Here is a 22123-nt window from a genome sequence, read left to right as displayed (position 1 = left end):
AATACCAAGTTTTCCTAACATGGTTAGTCCCAGGTTTTTAAGCATTAATACTGGAAAGACAAGCCAAAGAACACTGCAGGCTTATGCTGAGATACCTGAAATAGGGAGCTTTTATTCTTTCCACTCTTTTCTTTTTTGTGTGTGTGGGCAGAGGGGTCCTGGGGGTGGAACCCAAGGGCATTTTACCCCTGAGCTATACCTCTAGCCCTATTTTCTTTCTTTCTTTCCTTCTTTCTTTCTTTCTCTCTCTCTCTCTCTCTCTCTCTCTCTCTCGCTCTCTCGCTCTCTCGCTCTCTCTCTCTCTCTCTCTCTCTCTCTTTCTTTCTTTCTTTCTGCAGGTCTGGGGATGGAACCCAGGGGCATTCAACTTCCGAGCTACACCCCCTGCCCTGTTTTTTTTTAATTTTTTATTTTGAAACCGGGTCTCACTGAGTTGCAGAGGGCCTCACTTAGTAGTTGAGGCTGTCTGCGAACCGTGATCCTCCGGTCTCAGCCTCCCAAATGCTGGGATTACAAGTGTGCGCCACCACGCCTGGCTTCTCTCTCTCTCTCTCTTTCTTTCTTTCTTTCTTTCTTTCTTTCTTTCTTTCTTCCTTCCTTCCTTCCTTCCTTTCCTTTCCTTTCCTTTCCTTTCTTTCCTTTCTTTCGGTACTGGGGTTCCTGGAAACCCTTCTACCTCCGGGCTAACACTCCCAGACACCTGTTTTTTATATATATTTTATTTGGAAACAGGGTCTCTTAAGCTAGGGAGGCTGGCTTCGAACCTGTGCAATCCTCCTGTCTCCGCCTCCCAAGCCCAGGGATTACAAGGTATGCCACCAGCCGGGCTTATTTTTATTCTTTATTTTGAAACAGGGTCTCACTGGGTTGCAAAGGGCCTCACTAAGTAGCTGAAGCTGGCCTTGAACTGTGATCATCCTGTCTCAGCCTCCCAAATGTTGGGATTACAAGGGCGTACCACCATGCTTGGCTTCTTTCCACTTTTTGTAATGGTGTTGTTGTGAACTTTAAATAATTAAGATACTCAAGTATTTGAGAAATAATGTGTTAGTTTCTTCTGTTATTTAACTCAATTATCCCCCCCTCTTTTTTTTTTTTTCAGATGATCAGTAGAATTGAGTATGTGCATACAAAGAATTTTATACACAGAGACATTAAGCCAGATAACTTCCTAATGGGTATTGGGCGTCACTGTAATAAGGTTAGTCAAATGCTCTTTGCATGAAAGAACAAAGAGTAAAAAATATTGATAAGAATTGCTTTGGTAAACTTTACAATCTTTAAAGTGCCACAGTAAATTGAATTGCTTTTGATAATTGCTTTAAGAGATTGTACTAGAAGGATAATCAGCTAACTCTATTAACTTAATAACTTGAAATGTATCCTCTTCAACTTACCCAACCAAGGTTAGTTATCTATGTGGAAATATAAAATTCCAAGGGCTTATTTATAAACTAGAACCGGGTATGTTATTTAACTATTGAACAGTTGTATCTATTTTTCACTCAGTTAAATAATGAAAACCATATACTTTTCATTCTGAATGCTAAAAGTCAGATTTTAACCTTTGGCTCTAAAGTGTTGGTTTTTGTAATACATGTGCTTGTGCCAGTGTGGGAACCACTGACCCATCTGTCACCATGGTGTTAATATTTGCTGGCTGAGCATGGTTGATACTGAGAATTCTTTAGTCCTTGGATTTGTGTAATTAAAAGGATAATGTTTGGGCCTGTTTCAAAAGTAGTGGACAGTTTCTTGCCAAGTTGGGTGAGTTCCTCCCTTCCCCCCTTTAAAGGAAAATACAGGGAAGTGAAATGAATATATTCCTAAATAAAACTACCATGCATTGGGGTCTCTGAGAATGCTTCAACTTCTGGGATGATTGGGTTTTAGCTAGTGGCGCATGATTGCAAATAGAAATTGCTTAATTTTTTCTGCATTGATTAGTTTTATTGAGTGAATTGCTTTATTCAATGTGGAGCTCGGGCAGACAGGCAGCATTGGCAGTGCACTAAGCATGTTAATGATCCAATGATCTGATAGAAATTCTCAACTTCAGGACAACTTGGGGGCTTTTTTGTTTTGTATTTTTTTGTTTTATTTTGGTTTTGGAAGGAAGATTCCTATTTGTTTTATTAAACTATTAGGGAATGTTTGATGTTTTTAGGTCCAGCTATAAATGTTTACCTTTGTTTGCCTGTATGAATGCCAACTTGGAGCCATTACTTTTAGAATTGGTGTTATTAATGTGCGAGATATTAATGTTGGTCTAAGTTTTAGAAAATTAATTTTTATTGAGCTTTAAATAATGAGTGTTTCAACCTACATATAACTATCTTGTCATTCACAAATGCATTTTTAGAAAGTACTATGTAGCTTTTGTCTCTGAAGTATCCAGGTTGTTAATTGTTATTATAAAACCTGGTAACTAAATTTAAAAATTTACTGATTATATTTTTGGGGGCTATTTTGTCAGTTTGACTTCTTCTTTCAGTCATTTCCCAGTCCTCTCCTTCCCATTTTCTTACCCCTAAAGACCTATTATCTCCACATAATTCCTGTCCTTTGTGTTAACAGTACAGTAAATAGTTTTGCCTTAAATTTAAATGTTGGCCTAGATAGTAACATTTGGGGATAGGGGGCTTGGTTTTGTTTTGTTTGTTGTTTTGTTTTCCTCTTGAAGAATAGCTTAGTAGTCACCTATTTGTGTTAGGAAGTCCAAGTTGCGGTGGTAAAAGAATTTTGGATCAGTGTTCTCCTTACAAGTATTAAAAAGCTGTACTGTTAAGTTTCAGAACTTATAGTAGAAGTGAAGTGTTTGGCTCACCTAAGTTTTAAATAGTAAATGTTGCTTTGAACATTTTAGATTAGTGTTTTGTTTATTCAGTCGGTTTTTAGTGTTTTCTGTATTGTAGTTTGAAAAAAATGCCAGTTGTATGAGACTGGATACTTAGGTCAGCTTGTTTTTGTAGTTTTTTCTAAATGGGGGAAAAGTTGGGGGGGCTTTGGAGGCTGATTTTCAAGAATTAAATTTCTTACTTGAAAAATTGTTCTGAATTTGATATTTAGAAGTGGTCACTCCAATCTTAGTGACTTTATTCATCTCTTCTAGTAATCAGCCCTGCATGCTTATGAAAATAAATTTTAAGGTGACTAAATGCCTTCTACCTCTTCCTTACTGAAGATTTTTTTCCCCTATATAATATTTTTTTGGGGAAAGGCAGATTGTAATACCAAAGATTGCAGATCTAAATTCCCCATTTTTGGTTTAAAAATTAAAGAGCCAAATGTCACCATTGCTATCCCTGTTTCAGGCAGTGACACAATATAGTGGGAATAAAAACCTGAGTATTCTCTAGAATTCAAATCTTGTTGAGCATGTGATCCTTATTTGGAAAACTGAGAAGTTACAGTGCTTGGTGGAAGAAGGATGGCATTTGGCTACCCTGTTCTTTCTCTAATGCCTCGGTGTTGCCTGTCTGCGCCGGCCATTGTTGCAATGTAAGCAATACTGTTTGATGCACTGCCACCCTCTATTGTCTGTTTAGTGTTTAGAATCTCCAGTGGGGAAGAGGAAAAGAAGCATGACTGTTAGTACTTCTCAGGACCCATCTTTCTCAGGATTAAACCAGGTCTGAAACTGTCTCCTATTCCAACCTCAATCCCAAATTCATGTGCTTTTCTTTTTTATTGTTTTATTTTCATTATTTTTGTTTTGTTTTAATTCTGGAGAATGTAGATCTTGCTCAAGCACCTCTTACCGTTGGCATTATTCAGACATACTTGGCAAACATGTTAACATTACTAAGATGTTTCTTTGTGGCTTTTGCTTTTAAACCAGTAGTGTTTAGCGAAAACCTAAATGAAAATAGGATATTATCTTTATCTCTTAACATCCATATTAGGAAATACTATGTTCTATTATTGAAATTCTTTGCCGGATAGTAAGCTTGAGATAGACTATTTAGTTTTTAAAATGTACTTGAAGTTGCAGAATTTAATGCATAAACTATTGAGTTGCATAGTACTGTGAAAATGAATATATTCTACCTCACCTCTCACCTTCCCAGTGAACTTCAGGTAAGTACAGGTCAGATTTCAGATGTAGTATCTAGAATTGATTTATCATAGTCTGAAAGTTCTCAGTTTCCACCAAATTGATACTTAAATAGCATCATATGCTCTGGATTTAAAGGAGAGTATATTCTTAACAATATATTAGTACCATAATTTAAGCACTCAACAAGTTTTACTATTAGTAATATGGAGGATAAGTGAATGTATAAGCTGATTTTTGACAGGTTTAAACATTTTAGTAATTTATTTCTAAATATTTAAAAGCATCTCTTTTATTTTTTACTTTTGTGGAAGTTAGCTTTTATTGTATAAACTTTAAGACAAAGGAAAATAAAATTTAGATACTCTTTTTTTGTGGTGCTTGTGGTTAAACCCAGGGGCATTCTACCTACTATACTCGATTACAGGCTGGCCTGTATCACAATACCCTACTAAATACTATCTTCTTAAACATCTTTAATATAAAAAATTGAATTTTCTCATATAAATACCAAAAATCCAGAAAGCAAACATGAAACTATGTGACACCATGGATACAGTTGTGACTATGTAAAGGGAGAACCAAATGAGGAAAGTCCATATCAAATAAGCATGGGAGAGTGAATTATATAGGGTCACATAAACAAAGATAGGCAAAACTCTGGTTGGTCCAGCAGCTTTTCTGGGGACTTTTACTAATTGTTACATGTTGTAAAATTTGTGCCTGTTGTAATGAATGCACCCTATTCTGCAACGTCAAAGACATATCAAAGGTGCAAAATATAATTGATTTAATATGAGTTTATATGTAAGTTATTAAATTATTCTACACAATGTTGAGTAAAATATATGAGTGGATAAGTAAAAGTAAAGAGCCCAGAGTTTTAAAAATTTATATTACTAGCCAACATGGTGGCTCATCCCTGTAATCCTAGTACTTGGGAGCCTGAGATAGAAGGATCATAATCATAGGTTTGAACTCAGCTTCAGCAACTTAGTGAGAACTTGTTTCAAAAAAAGTAAAATAGGGCTTGGGATGTGGTTCACAGGTATGATGCCCTGGGCTTCAATCCCCAGTATCAAAACATTTTTGTATTATTTTATAATATGCCCAATTACCTATCACTTGCCCTTATTTTCCAACTAATAGTGTTTTTTTTCCCTTAAATAAAAATCTGAATTTCTGAACCCTTCTTAATAACAGAGAGGGCCCCTGAAACACATTAGGGAGCATGGAAGTGTATTAATTCTTATTTAAGATATATGTAAGTCGAGTGTGGTGGCGTGCACTTGTAATCCCAGCATTTGGGAGGCTGAGACAGGAGAATCGCAGTTTGGGGATAGCCTCAGCTACTTAATGAGGCTCTTTGCAACTCAGTGAGGCTCTGTTTAAAATAAAGAATAAAAAAAATCGGGCTGGAGGTATAGCTCGGAGGTAGAATGCCTAAAAAATAGACAGCCAGCCAGCCAGGTGAGGTGGCTCGACTTTGTAATCCCAGCATTTGGGAGGCTGAGACAGGAGAATAGAAGTTTGTGGACAGCCTCAGCTAATTAGTGAGATCCTTTGCAACTCAGTGAGACGTTGTTTTAAAATAAAGAATAAAAAAATAGGGCTGGAGCCCAGAGGTAGAATGCCCCTGGCTTCCACCTCCAGTACGGGGGTTGGGGTGGGGGTGGGGGTGGGGGGTGGGGTGGGGAAGAAAGTACATAATTAAGGCACTGCCCCATACTGTACTTCTTCCTTCTCTCTTTTCTTTCTTTCTTTCTTTCTTTCTTTCTTTCTTTCTTTCTTTCTTTCTTTCTTTTTTCTTTCTTTTGACAAGCCTGTATCTCTTCAGCATATACTAAATTGAAAAAAATAAAGTTTTGTTTGTTCAGAAGTATCCAAATTTCAGTATTGAGCCAGGTATAGTGTCACACATCTGTAATCCACTACCTAGGAAGCTGAGACAGGAAGATTGCAGGTTTGAAACCAGACTCAAGAACCTAGTAAGACCCTGTTTTTAAGTAAAAAAATAAAATAGCCTGGTTATATAGCTCAGGGCAGATAGCCTCTGGGTTCAATCTCCAGTCACCCCCCCATAAAAAACAAAGAAGATAGTACTTATGTTTTTGTTGTTGTTGTTGTTGTTGTTTTATATGGTTTTGTTCTTCAGTACTGTGAAAGGAAAGAACTCTAGTGAACTGAATTTCTATAAAGCAGTGTTTGGTTGTGCGAAAGTGTCTTGTTACTGAGCTGTAAAAGAAGCTATTGAATATAGATTTAGATTTGAAAGTAACAGATGCAGTTAGGTCAGACTGTTGTCTTTTTTCTCTATTTTGAAGTACTAAAGGAAGCAATTTCAGAAAGTATCACCTAGATGAAATTCCATGCTAATTACTCACTTTTCATTCAAAATCCTTATATTTACTAGGGATGTTCTCAAAATACAATGAAAGCAGTCAGGTGTGATGACATTCAACTATAATCTCAGTACTTTTAAGAGGCTGAGAATAAGATATAGCAGGTTCAAGAACAACCTCAGTGATATGGCAAGATTGTCTGCAACCAATCAAGACCTGTTTCAAGATAAAACAGGAGTTAGGGATGTGCCTCTGGGTTCAATCTATGGATTGAACAGGAATAGAATAAATAATAATTTAACAGCCAGGCGTGGTAGTGTATGCTTGTAATCCCAGTACTTGGGAAGCTGAGACAGGAGAATCGGGGTTCACAGACAGCCTCAGCTACTACTTAGTGAGGCCTTTTGCAACTCAGTGAGACCTTCTTTCCAAATAAAGAATAAAAAATAGTACTGGGGGTGTAGCTTGGGGGTAAAATACCCCTAGTCCATCCCCAGTACCACAAATAATAATATAATAATACAACACCACGACCTTACCACGAAGCTGAATGTCCTTTGTTAATTTTTTCTATTTGCTTTTCAATATGAATCTGTAGAATTTAGTCAGTTTGTTTTGCCTAACAAATATATTTTAGTAAAGATATTTGTGTTCTGAGCTGGTTTTTATATCGAAAAATTATAGTGCGAGCATTTTATTTCTTAGTGTTTTATAACACTAATTTTCTAATATTCTAGAATAGCTTGATTGTTTAGAAAGGGATCTTACTACTTAGAGGACTTTCATTATCCATTTAATCTTTATTCTTTTATAGAAGACCAAATGAAAATAAGTAATGTATCTTACTATTGACATAGTGACAGAAGCTCAAATGTTAGTGTCTTTATCATCCTGTGGGTAACATGATAGTTTATAGTGCATGGCTGAAATAGTTGTTGCTTATTCTAAGGGAGGAACTTAGTCAAATTGTTTTAACAAACTTGTTTTATTTGCTTTTAACACAAACCCAAACAGGTTAGGTGAATACATACTATAAACTGTGAGAGAAGAATCCCAGTAGCCTTATGAAAAGAAATACAAGTTTTAGGCATAACTACAAAAAGAATAGTCTAGGGCTATGATAGTGTTAAGGGCAAATAGACCTGCCTTGCTTAATAATCATTATAGATAAAACTTTATTACAGCATATGACAAAGGTCAAAATGTTAAGTAAAGCCGGGTGTGGTGGCGCACGCACGCTTGTAATCCCAGCATTCGGGAGGCTGAGACCTGGAGGATTGCGGTTCTAGGACGCCTCAGCTACTTAGTGAGGCCCTCTGCAACTCAGTGAGACCCGGTTTCAGAATAAAGAATAAAAAATAGGGCAGGGGGTGTAGCTCGGAGGTCGAATGCCCTGGGTTCCATCCCCAGACACACACACACACACACACACACAAAAAAAATTAAGTAAAGTTTTTTCATTTTGCTTTAAATGGTAGGTAAATATGAATTTATTTTTTTTTTTTCATCAAAATTGGGTTTTAGCCGGACATGGTGGCCCATGTTTGTAATCCCCAGTACTTGGGTGCTGAGACAGAACCACAGGTTCGAAGCCAGCCTCAGCAACTTGGTGAGGCTGTCAGTAACTTAGTGAGACTTTGTTTGCAAATTAAAAAAAAAAAAAAAGGCCTGGGAGTATAGCTGGGAGGTAGAATGTTCCTGAGTTCAATCCCCAGTACTACAAAAAAGAGGGAGGTTTTTTCCTTTGGAAATTTTAATTCTGGAGGGTATACTTGAATTAAAGAATTAGCTGAGTACCCTCTTTTTCTCATGGCATAGTATAGATACAAACAAAACATTTTGTTTTAAAATATTAATTCTGTTCTTAATTAGCCCATTTAAGCTGCTAATTGCAAATCAACTTGATTTAAATGCTAGTACTATTTTTTAGATGAACTCATTGTATTTTCCAGAATTTTAACCTGATCACACAATGTCGGTGAAAAGTAGTAGAATGTAATGCATGCTTCTTCAGCAAAGTCTTGTTTCATTTTTTGTTAATGAAAAAATATTTGTTTTGTTGGCAATATCAGATTTTCAGGGTCATCTTATTTTTAATAATGAACATTCTGTTGGCATACTAAAGAGTAGCCTTTGTAGGAGGGAAAAGTTTCAGATAGCTTATAGATTTTAAAACATGTAAGTTAAGCTTTGAATTGGAGCCTGTGGAGTTATATAACAAAATAAATGATTAGATTCAACTGCAGTTTTTAAATTTGATTTGTTGTGGAAATTAGTATAAAGCTTTTTGGGGTATAAGTCTATTTATTAACTGTTCAGCTTATGAAACTTCATTTGGATGAATTTAATGTAGAATACATGCCATTTAATTTTGAACAAAGTTGGAACCCTAATGTCTCTCTATTTTTTTTTAAAGTTATTCCTTATTGATTTTGGTTTGGCCAAAAAGTACAGAGACAACAGAACAAGGCAACATATACCATATAGAGAAGATAAAAACCTCACTGGCACTGCCCGATATGCTAGCATCAATGCTCATCTTGGGATTGAGCAGAGGTAAGTCTGGAAATTTGAAATCTTTTCTTAATTTCTTATGTTAAGAATATCTCTTGGCTGAGGATTTGAAGGATGCTTATTGTTTTACCTCCTGCTTTTAGTCAGTTTAAAGAAGCCAATTAAATGAAGTCCTTTGTTTTCTTTGTAGAAGGTTGTCTCTTGGGGAGAAATATTACATGATGGAAAGTTAGAAGCAGTAATTAGAATTTGGCTTTCTTTTTTTCTTTTTGCAGGTGAACATAACTTTTTTAAAATGCTGATTTGGGGTGTTTTATATTTTAATAGTATAAGTTGAGTTTGGGAGAAGGATGTATGCATTTTTCCCCCCTTGCACGATGGATTGAACCCAGGGACATTCTACCTCTGAGCTATATCCCCAACTCTATTTTTTATTATTTATTTTTTTAAAAAAGGTCTCACTAAATTAGCTGAAACTCTCACTAAGTTAACTGAGGCTGGTCATGAACCCGGATCCTTCTTTCTCATCCTCCCAAGTACTGGGATTATAAGGGTGCACCACCACAGCCAGCTGCATTGGGGTTTTTTTGTTTGTTTTTTTTCCTTACTGGAGATGGAACCCAGGGGCATTCTCCCTTTAAGCTACACCCCCATCCCTGGTTTTTATTCTTTGAAACAGGTCTCACTGAGTTACAAAGGGGGCTGTTTGTGATCCACAGTCCTCCTTTTTCAGCCTGCTGAATGCTGAGATTAGAAGCTAAACTGCCACACCCGGCTTGCAAAACCAGTTTGCATTGGTTATTTTTACAAGGAAAATGTTAGGAGAGACCTAAGGAAAGAAAAGGGAATGGGTGGACCATCTCCTGTTGTACTTTTATACTGAGGTACATACTTAATAGGATCTAGTTTAAAATATATAATTTTATAATCTCCAATCTTTGCAAGTTCCCTTCATCTTTTATTTTTTCTCTAAAGTAAACATAGAAATAACAATATGCATCCAAGTTAGGAACTTCATGAGAATTATTTTATTTTATTTATTTTTGCGGGTCTGGGGATGGAACCCAGGGGTTTTTGACCTCCAAGCTATACCCCCTGCCCTATATTTTATTCTTTATTTTGAAGCTGGGTCTCACTGAGTTGCAGAAGGCCTCACTAAGTAGCTGAGGCTGTCCGCGAACCGCGATCCTCCAGGTCTCAGCCTCCCGAATGCTGGGATTACAAGCGTGCACCACCACGCCCAGTTTCATGAGAATAATTTTAAAGAAACAATTATGAATATCGTAATATTTGGGTTAAATGAATTTCACTTTTATCTCATTGCTAAAATATTACCTATGCTATACACATGTATGTATATCTGGGGAGTATAGCTCAGTGATAGAACATTGAATATTATGCTTGAGGCCTTGAATTCAGTTATCAGTACTACAATAAGTAAATGTATGTATTTTTGTATTTGAAATACATATTTATGTATGTATGCATGCCAGTGTTTTTTATATGTACATAGATATGTATATACATTTATTATAGTTCCAGGTCATAACACCACATTCTCTTTTCTAGTCGCCGAGATGACATGGAATCATTAGGATATGTTTTGATGTATTTTAATAGAACCAGCCTCCCATGGCAAGGACTAAAGGTAAATCAGACTCAAATTACTGGAGACTGTTTCATTTAGTTTTAAGAATAGAAATAAGCTGGGCGTGGTGGCACATGCTTGTAATCCTGGCATTTGGGAGACTGAGACAGGAGGATTGCAGTTCCCGGGCAGCCTTGTTTCAAAAAATAAAGAATAAAAAATAGGGCTGGGGGTGTACTTCAGAGTTAATTCCCCTAGGTTCCATCCTCAGTACCATAAAAAGAAGAAGAAGAACATAAAAAAAGAATAGAAGGCCGGGCGTGGTGGCGCACTCTTGCAATCCCAGCATTCAGGAGGCTGAGACTGGAGGATTGTGGTTCATGGACAGCCTCAGCTACTTAGACCCTCCACCACTTAGACCCTGTTTCAAAAAAAAAAAAAATCAAGAATAAAAAATAGGGCTGGGATGTAGCTCGGAGGTTAAATGCCCCTGGGTTCCATCCCCAGACCTCCCCCCCCCCAAAAAAAAAAAAAAGAGTAGAAATAAGCCAGTGTAGGGGCTCATGCCTACTGTAATCCCAGCATTCGGTAGCCCACAGCCAGAAAATTACTTTAGTCCAAGACATAGGGAACACTCTTAATGAATGAAAAATATTGGGCAGAGATGTCCTTTAGTGCGGAGAGGGCTGGAAATTTAATCCAGGAGCATTCTATCCTGAGCTGCACCCTCATCCCTTTTTTATTCTTTATTTGGAAACAGTCTCCCTAAGTTGTGAGGCTCGCTGCAAGACTGCAATCCTTCTGTCTCACCCTTCCAAATACTGGAATTGCAAATGAGTACCACCACGCCCAGCTAGTGGTGTCCTTTAAAGTCCCTTTCAAATCTCTGATTTAACTGACTTTACTTTTGCCTTTTATTTGGGAAAGTAAAACCTAATCATTTAAATGAAAACTTAGTTAATAGAAGTTATTGTTAAAGGTAAAGAAGTTTTTTTGTGTAAACGTTGGTAATCACTATCTCTGTCTAGATTGAAGTTGACATAGAGCAAGAAAAGTGTAGACATTCTTATTTTGATGTGGAACCATTAAGTTCATAAAGTTTTGTTTTGGGTTGGGTGTTTTGTTTTGTACTAGGGATGTAGCCCAGTGATGTTCTACCCCTGAGCTGTATCCCAACCCTTTTTATTTTTAGACAGAAACTTACTAAGTTGCCCAGTAGTAGTGATCATCCTCCCCTTACTGCCCTAGTAGCTGGGATTACAGGCATGTACCACCATGCCTGGTAAGGTGTGTGTTTTAATTTACAGGTAATCCTGTTTATCCAGCACTACTAGCTTTTTGTCCAATTATAACAACATTTCGTTTATATTAACTAGGAGTTTCACCATTATTTGTTCAGTGTTAATATTAAGTCACTATGTCATCGAATTTTATGACTCTGATCCTTTATGGGTCCTTTAAAGGAAAAGGGTACCTGTGTTTATTGGGTGACTATGAAACAGAGTGACCAGTTCTTGTGTGCCTTTATCCGATATAAATTTGACCCCACCCCTTTTTTACTTGAATCTTACATCTTGAATTAATTGTATGTGTAGTGAGCTAAACTGTTAGGGTTCTTATTATTATTACTAAGTATATTTGTGCATGATTCATTTTCAACAGGCTGCAACAAAGAAACAAAAATATGAAAAGATTAGTGAAAAGAAGATGTCCACTCCTGTTGAGGTTTTATGTAAGGTAAATATATATTATGGGTATTTAAAATATGTGACACAAGAACAAAAAGCCTTACTTGCCAGCCCATTAGGTAGCTACTTGACATTTTAAGTTTACATTTTGATTATTTAAATATCTTTAACAGTGGTCCATACATGAATCTTTTGTGTTTTGGTGCTGAGGGTAAAACTCAAAGGCATTTAAATGAAAGTTTTATGTCTTTGGTTTGTTAAAGCTCTCTAATACCCCCCCCATTCCCCCCCCCATTTTTCCCCCCCTGGAACTGGGGATTGAACCCAGTGGCATTCTATCTCTGAGCTAAACCCCCAGCCCTATTTTTTATTCTTTATTTTTTGAAACAAGGTCTAATTTGAGTTGCAAAGGGCCTCACTATGTAGTTGGGGCTGTGTGTGAACAACAGTCCTCCAGTGTTTTGTTTTTTGTTTTTTTGCGGGTCTGGGGGTGGAACCCAGGGGCATTCAATCTCCGAGCTGTACCCCCTACCCTGTTTTTTTATTGTTTATTTTGAAAAACATGGTCTTACTAAGTTGCGGAGGGCCTCACTAAGTAGCTGAGGCTGTCCATGAATCGCGATCCTCCTGTCTCAGCCTCCCAAATGCTGGGATTACAAGCGTATGCCCGCCCAGCTCTTAACCTGTTGTTTTTTTATGGAGGAATATTAACAGGGCAGGCAAGCATTTATAATAGAATCTCATTGATCTATAATAAGAAAAACTAAGAAATATTTTTGTCAGTGTAAACTGATGCCAGAAAGAAAAGGATATCAGAAATTGGTACATTCAAGAATAGAAAAATGGCCGGGCGTGGTGGCGCACACTTGTAATCCTCGTGCTTGGGAGGCGGAGACAGGAGGATCGCGCAGGTTCAAAGCCAGCTTTGCTGGCTTAAAAGACCCTGTTTCCAAATAAAATATAAAATAGGTCTGGGAGTGTAGCTGGATGTAGAAGGTTTTCTTTTTTTTTTTTTTTTTTTTTTTTTTGGTGGTGGTACTGGGGTTCTTAGAAGCCCTTCTACCTCCAGGCTACATTCCCAGACCTATTTTTACATTTTTATTGGAAACAGGGTCTCCTAAGCCAGCGCACGTGGCTGGCTTTGAACCTGCGCGATCCTCCTGTCTCTGCCTCCCAAGCGCTGGGATTACAAGCGTGCGCCACCACTCCCGGCATGTAGAAGGTTTTCATCCCCAGTACCCCCCCCCCCCCACACACACACACACACACTCTGTCTGTCTGTCTGTCTGTCCCCTCTCTCTCTCTCTCTCTCTCTCTCTCTCCCTCCCTCCCCCCAGTTAGGCGTGGTGGCACACGCTTGTAATCCCCACGCTGGGGAGGCGGAGACAGGAGGATCGCAGAGGTTCGAAGCCAGACCCTGTTTCCAAATAAAAAAACTTATAAAATAGGTTTGGGAGTGCAACCCGGAGGTAGACGGGCTTCTAGGAACCCCAGTACCACCAAAAAAAATTTTTTTTCAAAAAAAAAAAAAAATAGAGAAATGGGCATATAGATCACAGCCATCTAAAATGCTATGTTTTCCAATAACAAATATATTTCAGAGACTGTGCGTGCGCGCGCGCATGTTTTGCTGTGGTTTGAACCCAGGGGGCATTCTACCTCCCACCTATATCCCCAGCCCTATATTATATTCAATAAGTAGCTGAGGCTACCACAAACTGGGATCCTCCTGTCCCAGCCTCCCAAGTACTGATAGTACAATTGTGCGTCACCACGCCCAGCTCAATAACAGAAATATAGAAACACTGAGTAAGGTTCATGTTCCTGAAATCTCAGTGAGACCCTATTTCCAAATAAAGAATAAAATAGGGCTGGAGGTGTAGCTCAGAGGTAGAATACCCCTGAGTTAGTTCCCAGTATCACAAAAGAAAATAGCATAAGAGTGCTTTTAATGATTAGTTTTGAGGTGTGTGTATTAATATGGGTACATTTCTATACAATTGCTTATGTTCTTGGTGATTCTACTTTTTTATTTAAATAGGTATATACTGAGCCTTATGTGCTGGCACGTTTTTATCAAACCTGGTACTTAGGAGGCTAAGTTGCAGAGGGCCTAAGTAGCTGAGGCTCTTCTCGAACTTGTAATCCTCCTGTCTTAGCCTCCCAAATACTGGGAGTACAAGATATTGGCCACCATACCTGGCTGAAAGTTTGTAATCTTTAACATCTGAGAAATTTTTCAGATTTAGCAACTTAGACCCTTTTCAAAAATAAAAAATTAAGTCTGTGGTGTAGCTAAGATGTTGATGATCCTTAGTCCATACACAAAAAAGTAGTCAGCTAGGCATGATGGTATATGATTTTAATACTGTTTGGGAGGTGGAGGCAGGAGACCCTGTCTCAAAAAAATTTTTTTTTGAGTTGGGCATGGTGGCACACACTTGTAATCCCAGCATTTGGGAGGTTCGAGGACAGCCCCAGCTACTACTTAGTCTGGCCTGTGCAGTTCAGTGAAACCCTGTTTCAAAATAAAGAATAGAAGTGGAGGTGTGGCTCGGAAATAGAATGCCCGAGTTTCACCCCCTGTACAACATAAAAAAAAATTATTGGTACTAGGGATTGAACCCAGGTATATTCTACCTTCAAACTACACCCCCAGCCCTATTTTTTCTCATTTTGTATTTTGTATTTTTATTTATTTTTTTAAATTTTTATTGGTGCATTATATTCATACATCATATTGGGGTAAAAAAAAAAAAACTTGTGTGTACAGACATGTACATATCACTGATTTAACCCTTACCCAGTTCCCACCCCATTCCTTCCCCGTCACTCCCTCCCTTGTTCGGCTTAGTGGTTGACTTTGATATGTTTAAGTACATTGTGTGTTTTAGAGATTTTCCTCTTCCCCCCGCCTTTCTCCTCCTTTAGGTTGTCTTGTTTGCTCCTCTATAGGATTTCCTTTTTCATCTAGAGTTTCTCCTATGACCCATTTCTCCCTAACTCTCACATACTAGGGAAAGCATCTGATTTCTTATTTTTTGTGACTAATCTCACTTAGCATAATGTCCTCCAGTTCCATCCATTTCCCTGAAAATGATGTAATTGAGTTTTTTTTTTTATGGCTGAGTAAAATTCCATTGTGTACATATCTCATAGTTTTGTAATCCATTCATCTGTTGATGGACATCTTTGCTGGTCCCATAGTTTGGCTATGGTGAATTGTGTAGCTATGAACATAAATACACATGCATTAGTTTGGTAGTTTGGTTTCTTTTCTTTTGGGTAGATACCCAGAAGTGGTATTGCTGGATCGAATGGTAGATTTGTTCCAATTCTTCTGAGGATTCTCCATACTGTTTTCCAAAGTGGTTGCACTAATTTGCAATCCCACCAACAATGTCTTAAGAGTTCCTACTTCTCCACATCCTCGCCAGCATCTGTTGTTTGTATTTTGAATGATTGCCATTCTAGTTGGAGTTAGGTGAAATCTCAGGGTAGTTTTGATTTGCGTCTCTGATTGCCAGTGATATTGAGCATTTTTCATGCATTTATTGGCCATTTGAATTTCTTCTTTTGTGAAGTGTCTATTTAGTTCACTTGCCCATTTTTTTTTTTTTTGGATGTTTTGTTTTCTTAGTGTTGAGTTTCTTGAGTTCTCCGTATATTCTAGATATTAGTCCTCTAGTGGAGGGGTAGGTGGCAAAAATCTTCTCCCATTCTGTTGGCTCTCGATTGAGGTTCTTGACAGTTTCCTTTGCTGAACAGAAGTTCTTCAGTTTCATGCAATCCCATGTATTGAGTCGCCTTTTAATTTGTTGTGCCTTTGGGGTCTTGTTGAGAAAGTGAAGCTGGGTCTTACTAGGTTGATGAGAGTCTTATTACTTGATGAGGCTGCCCTCGAATCTGCAATCTTCCCGTTTCAGCCTCCTGGTATTTGATATGCGCTACTGCACCAGACTTAGATAATTTTTATTTTAACTTTTTTCCGGTACCCAGGGTGGAACCCAGGGACATTCTAACTTTGAGCTACACCAGCAGCCCTATTTTTTTTATGCTTTATTTTGAAACAGGTTCTCACTAAATTGTGGAGGCTGTCCTCTATCTATCTAATCTGTCTCAGCCTTAAGTATGTGCCACTACATCTGGCTCTAAATACAATTTGAAAAATAAAAAACAGGTGGGTTTTTTTTTGTTTGTTTGTTTGTTTTTTTTTTTTTTTTTTTTTTTTTTTTTGCGGGTCTGGGGATGGAACCCAGGGGCATTCAACCTCCGGGCTACACCCCCTGCCCTATTTTGTATTCTTTATTTTGAAACCAGGTCTCACTGAGTTGCAGAGGGCCTCACTGACTAAGTAGCTGAGGTTATCCACGAACCGCGATCCTCTGGTCTCAGCCTCCCGCGTGCTGGGATTACAAGCGTGTGCCACCACACCCGGCTACAGGTGGGGATTTAGATCAGTGGTAGAGCACTTGCAAGTAGAGTAGCTGAATTGTTTGGAACATAGAGCTACAAGAAAAGAATACATATTTCCTTTAGCTGTATGAAAAGATACTGTATGTGATGGAGTGCATAGGAGCTGAAATTTTGTTATATTCCTACAAAATAGTAGAATTCTCTACTTGAATGCACTGTTTTGCTAATGTATTGTATTACATTATTTGTTGTTTACTATTTTAACTTTTGAACCTATAGGGGTTTCCTGCAGAATTTGCCATGTACTTAAACTATTGTCGTGGGCTGCGCTTCGAGGAAGCCCCAGATTACATGTATCTGAGGCAGCTATTCCGCATCCTTTTCAGGTCAGTTTTTAAAGTATTTTTTAAAGACAACTCCATAAATCTCTCTAACTTATCTGTTCTGATAGTGAACTAGATATCTAACCATATGAATAAAAGTTTGAAGGAAATATGAGTTCTGTGGTACTAAGTTGCCACTTGTTCATTTGTAGTGCAAATATATTTGAGATACTAGTTGGAGAAAAAGAGTTGAGGTAATTCTTTAATTGCAGAGAAGTCTTCCTAAGGCCACCAGCACAGATATATCTGTCGAAAACTTCCAGTTGCATGCCCATCATACCTGTTTCAAAAACAATAAATTAACTGGACGTGATGGCACATGCTTGTAATCTGAGTACTTAGAAGCTGAAATAGAATCACAGGTTTGCGGACAGCCTCAGCTCCTTAGTGAGGCTTTGTTTCAATAAAAAATAGAGCTAGGGGAGTAACCCTGGGTTCTACCCCCAGAACCACCACAAAACAAAAAACCCAGTAAGTTAAAGTGGGTGCGCTGGGGTATAGCTCAGGTAGAATGTCCCTAGGTTCAGTCCCCCCAGTACCACACAAAATATAAATATATGTTCTTTAGAATGAATGCCCTGGAAGTCTTGGAAAAATGAATAGGGTATTTAAACATGTTATTAAAGGTTAACATGTGAAATTTTATATACTTTACAGGACCCTTAACCACCAGTATGACTACACATTTGATTGGACAATGTTAAAGCAGAAAGCAGCACAGCAGGCAGCCTCTTCCAGTGGGCAGGGTCAGCAGGCCCAAACCCCCACAGGCAAGCAAACTGACAAAACCAAGAGTAACATGAAAGGTTAGTAGCCAAGAACCAAGTGACGTTACAGGGAAAAAATTGAATACAAAATTGGGTAATTCATTCATTTCTAACAGTGTTAGATCAAGGAGGTGGTTTTAAAAATACATAACAATTTGGCTCTATGTTTAAAAAAAAAAAAGACGTCCTTGGAAAATTTGACTACTAACTTTAAACCCAAATGTCCTTGTTCATATATATATGTATATGTATTTGTATATACATATATATGTGTATATTATTATATCATTTCTCTTGGGATTTTGGGTCATTTTTAACAACTGCATCTTCTTTGCTCATTCATTAACTCTTTTCCAAAATAAACATTTGGTGTTGGGAATATGGTATTATCAATCAATCCAAAATCCTAGACCTAACACTTGTTGATTTTTAATAATGAATCTGGTTAGCCATGGTATTTTGACTTTCTTTCAGACTAACAGTGTTAAGAATGTTTTTGCATGTCAGTGCTTTAGCATTAAGCTTGGAAACTTGTGAACATGATCTGATTTCAAGAGGTGAGTTTGGCATTGCCCCGAAAATGTCTATCTTCTCAGTTGCAGAGCATGTCATTTACTCCTACATGTTAGATAACTGCAAAGCTCAATGTATCTTTTGTCACCAAAAAAATTGTGCTTGCTTTCCAACCGCAAAAGTTCTTAATTTCAAAATAATTACTTTGTTTTTGGCTTTACTGTTTTTTAATGTTGTAAATATCAGGCTCTCAGAGTTTAATGTGGAGTTGGAGTCTGCAGTTAGGCCTTGCAAATTGAAGATAACTGGGGCAAATGCCATTGAACTGCTGATCTATTTCCTTTCTGTCTTTCTCTGGCATTCTTAATACTTGTAAGGGAGTGGAACTGTTAAGGCACAGTTTCGTTCCTTATCACTGTAGCCAAACAGTTCATCTCCCTTTTCATGTTTGTGTTTTTCTTTTCCCCTCTTTGGGGCTTACCTCCTGATACCTGCCTACTATCTGCAATTGGTGGGCTGGTAAGGCTTGGCTTTTTTGTTTGTAATTATTTAATTTCTGAATGATTGCTCTAGTCTGAACTTAGTCTTCCTAGATTAGGCTTTGGTCCATATTTTCATTGTTATATTTAAACAATTTTGTAATTTAAAAATAGATTTTAATCTGAGAATACTTTAAAAGAAAGTACAGTTAACTGATGTCATCCTCATCCCAGCAGCTCATCTATTAGAAAGAAATGAAGTTGAAGCCAGGCATGGTGGCAATATGTCTGTAATCCCATCTGCTCAGGAGACTGAGGCGGGAGGATTGCAAGTTCAAGGCCAGTCTGGGTAACTCAGTGAGACTCTTGTCTCAAAATAGAAATTTTAAGAAGGGGCTGGGAATCTAGTTCAGTGGTAGAGCATTTGCCTAGAATGCATGAGGCCCTGGCTTCAGTCCCTGTTACTGTAAAAAGGAGATAGAGAGAGATGCTTCCATGTTTCTATATTTAAGAATGACTCAAAGTTGAAAACTTATATAGCAGAATTTCTTAGATTAAATTTAAACTCAGAATAGCAAGCACTAATGCTTTCTTAGTACTGTGCCTCTGCATCTCAATTGGAATTGGATTGCCTTCTTTGAATGTTTTAATAATTATGTAACTAATTCTAGGGCCAAGAAGTTCAGAATGAAGTATAGGTAGCTAGTGTCATTGAGAAATGGCTCTACCATTTAGTTGAGACCAAATAGTCTGTAGACCAAGGACTTGACTTGACACCTGTAGTGTATATTTCCTCACAAAATGTTAAGCCTGTTTTTGCCTAAAGCTAGCTGGGATAATAGGATCATCATGAGTTGCAGTTTCTAGAACTAAAATTAGGTTGAAATCTCATTTAGCCTAGGATATTTTACTTTAGGCATTCAGCATCCTTCAGAAAGAATTGCCTTATTTTGAGCTAGTTTCATTGTTAGTTTATTTGTATGTCTTTTATTCAATTAAACAAGCAGAATTTTTGTCCTACCTTATCCAGGTCTTAAAGATGAGAAGTTGGATCCACTGAGTTAGTATGTTTCCTTGAAAAAGAAAAATTGTAATTAAACTTAAGTTTAATCCTTATTTCGTATTGTAGCTATTTTTCATAAAAGAAATTAAAATTTTTAAAGAGCATTTCATAGCATCATTAGACACAGTGATCACACAAATTATTGCATGGACTCATTCTGGAAAACCAAAATTTTTAGTAAACAATAACATACCATTGACTACTTTCAAAGATGGATTTCTAAGGCCAGATGTAATGGCATATGTGCTGTGGCCCAGCTTCTTGGAAGACTGAGGTAGAAGGATCATTTGAACCCAGGAGTTCAAATTCAATTTTGACAATACAGAAAAATCGCATCTAAAAAAAAAGAGGTATTGCTAGGGTGGCCTATTTTTACTCTAAACAAAATTTGTCTGCTACTAAAATATGCCATTTTACAGAATACAAGTAACATTCTTTTTACACTTTGGCTTCTTGAAAACATCTGTTATTTTTTTGTTCAAAGGACTTCCCAAGCAAATTCTATACAAATCTCTTATATAATCGTGAAATAATACAGTTGACCTAAGGGCAGCATGACTCAGGGGATATATCTTGGAGTAGAATGCTGCTAGAAAGCCAGGCGTGGTGATACACACTTGCAATCCCAGCATTTGGGAGGCTGAGCTTGGAGGATCACAGCCTCTGCTACTTAGGCCCTTTGCAACTCAGACTGTGTTTTGAAATTAAAGAATAAAAATAGGGCTGGGGTTATAGCTCAGAGGTAGAATGCCCTTGGGTTCCATCCCCAGTACTATACACACACACACACACACACACACACACACACACACACACACACACAAAGAATGCTGCTAGATTACAGTTTCCAATACCCACTCGCCCTCTCACCACCCCCTAGCTGTATCCCACCCCCCAAAAAAGAACACCATCGTGTTACTTTCCTAGTTAAAAGTTTTATGCCATATAGTACCATTTTTTCATGGAGTTACACTTTGAGAGGCTTGCATTGCAAGAATTAAGTTTCATATGTGAATCTTCAGCAAGTAGCTCTCTTTATCAGCAAGTAGCTCTCTATTGCCAGAATACACATTTCTGGAGAATCTTTCAGTAGTAGCATCAATGTATTTTATAAGGTTGTCTTCTGTGGAAAATTATGGTGGTTGTCCCAGCAAATTACTAGAAATGTCCAAAGATTTCCTTGATGTCTAGTTTATTTTGCTAACTTGGACTTGATATGAAACAGGCGGTTTCTTTCTTTTTTAATACTTCCAAAGTTTTTTTTATTATCCACATATTGTTAAAGGTGTGATACATTAGCAAAAAGCTTTGTTTACAGAGCTTGTCTTCTCTGCCTCTTCCTTCCCATAGTGTTCCCTTATTCTGCAAACCAATAATCACAGATGAGCACAGCTTTACAGGGTACGTAGATTTTGGCCTATAGCACAGGGCCAGAACAAGCTAGTCTTCTTAGACTCTTCAAAATCAAACACTGCTAGGAACCTTCAAGGCCACCTGCAGAAAAGCTTAGTATAAACGCTCTAAACCAGATTCCCAAAACCAGTGATGCTGTCCCCAAGAAGATGATGAAGGGGGAAGGGGACAGTAAGCCTCAGGTGCAACTGGGTTGCAGAGTAATTTTTTTGAAAAGGGAAAGTGGTTAAACCACAAAGTTTAACCCACATGGAAGTTAATGGAACATGCTTGGATTCAGGTGGCAGGCTTCAAACACAGGAGCTAACATTATAGGACAGGCTAGTAGCAGCTACAGGTATTGTGTTGACTCTAGCTGTTAAGAGTCTTTCCAGATTACTGTCGCATGTAGTTGGAGAAAAACAGGTAATTTTTTTTAGGCCTTTTGAAATATTCTGTTCCACAGCCCAAATATTCTATCAAAAGACCAGGAAAAAAGCTTTTATCCTAATGCCTATTCTAATTCATACAGTTTTTCAGTGCTAAAGTACCACATTATCATTTTTTAATTTAGATTGAAGAGAAAAACAATAGTTAAACCTGACACACTTCCAAATTCATTTTACTCACTTTCCTTCAACTATATGTAATTATTAGAAAAGTATTTTTTGGAACATTTGAAAATTAGTAAAGGAAAGGGAAATAGAACATTTAAAACCCACTTAATGCCAGGAATAATGGTGTATGCTTGTAATCCCACGTCCTTGGGAGGCTGAGGCAGGAGGATTGAGAATTTGAGGACTGAGAGACCACACTTAAAAGAAAACAAGGTTAAGTTCATCATTCTTTTTGTTGTGGGCAGTGGTCGGGAAGAAATCTAAAAATGGCAAAGCCAAGGTGGATCCTCATGTAATTCTGCTG

General features: G+C 37.7%; 1 protein-coding gene across 3 annotated transcripts in view; it reads left to right on the top strand.

The window, feature by feature from the left end:
- CSNK1A1 (casein kinase 1 alpha 1) overlaps positions 1 to 22123 on the top strand; it is a gene marked incomplete at both ends in the record, with an annotated part of 44685 nt that overhangs the window by 22266 nt on the left and 296 nt on the right. The window contains 8 exons of one of the 3 annotated variants that reach the window (XM_080699508.1): positions 1103 to 1201; positions 3549 to 3632; positions 8816 to 8955; positions 10483 to 10561; positions 12164 to 12238; positions 16885 to 16991; positions 17646 to 17794; positions 19778 to 19812. In XM_080699508.1, coding sequence (XP_080555634.1) covers positions 1103 to 1201; positions 3549 to 3632; positions 8816 to 8955; positions 10483 to 10561; positions 12164 to 12238; positions 16885 to 16991; positions 17646 to 17794; positions 19778 to 19812 — 768 coding nt within the window. Of the gene's footprint in view, positions 1 to 1102; positions 1202 to 3548; positions 3633 to 8815; positions 8956 to 10482; positions 10562 to 12163; positions 12239 to 16884; positions 16992 to 17645; positions 17800 to 19777; positions 19813 to 22123 lie in introns of those variants that run through there. The other 2 variants (XM_080699507.1, XM_080699509.1) reach the window with 2 other exon arrangements.

Source organism: Muscardinus avellanarius (genome assembly GCF_963383645.1).
Source record: "Muscardinus avellanarius genome assembly, chromosome: 7".
Classification (NCBI taxonomy): Eukaryota; Metazoa; Chordata; class Mammalia; order Rodentia; family Gliridae; genus Muscardinus; species Muscardinus avellanarius.
Note: the sequence above shows the minus strand (reverse complement) of the source record. Positions and strands in the feature narration are given on the sequence as shown.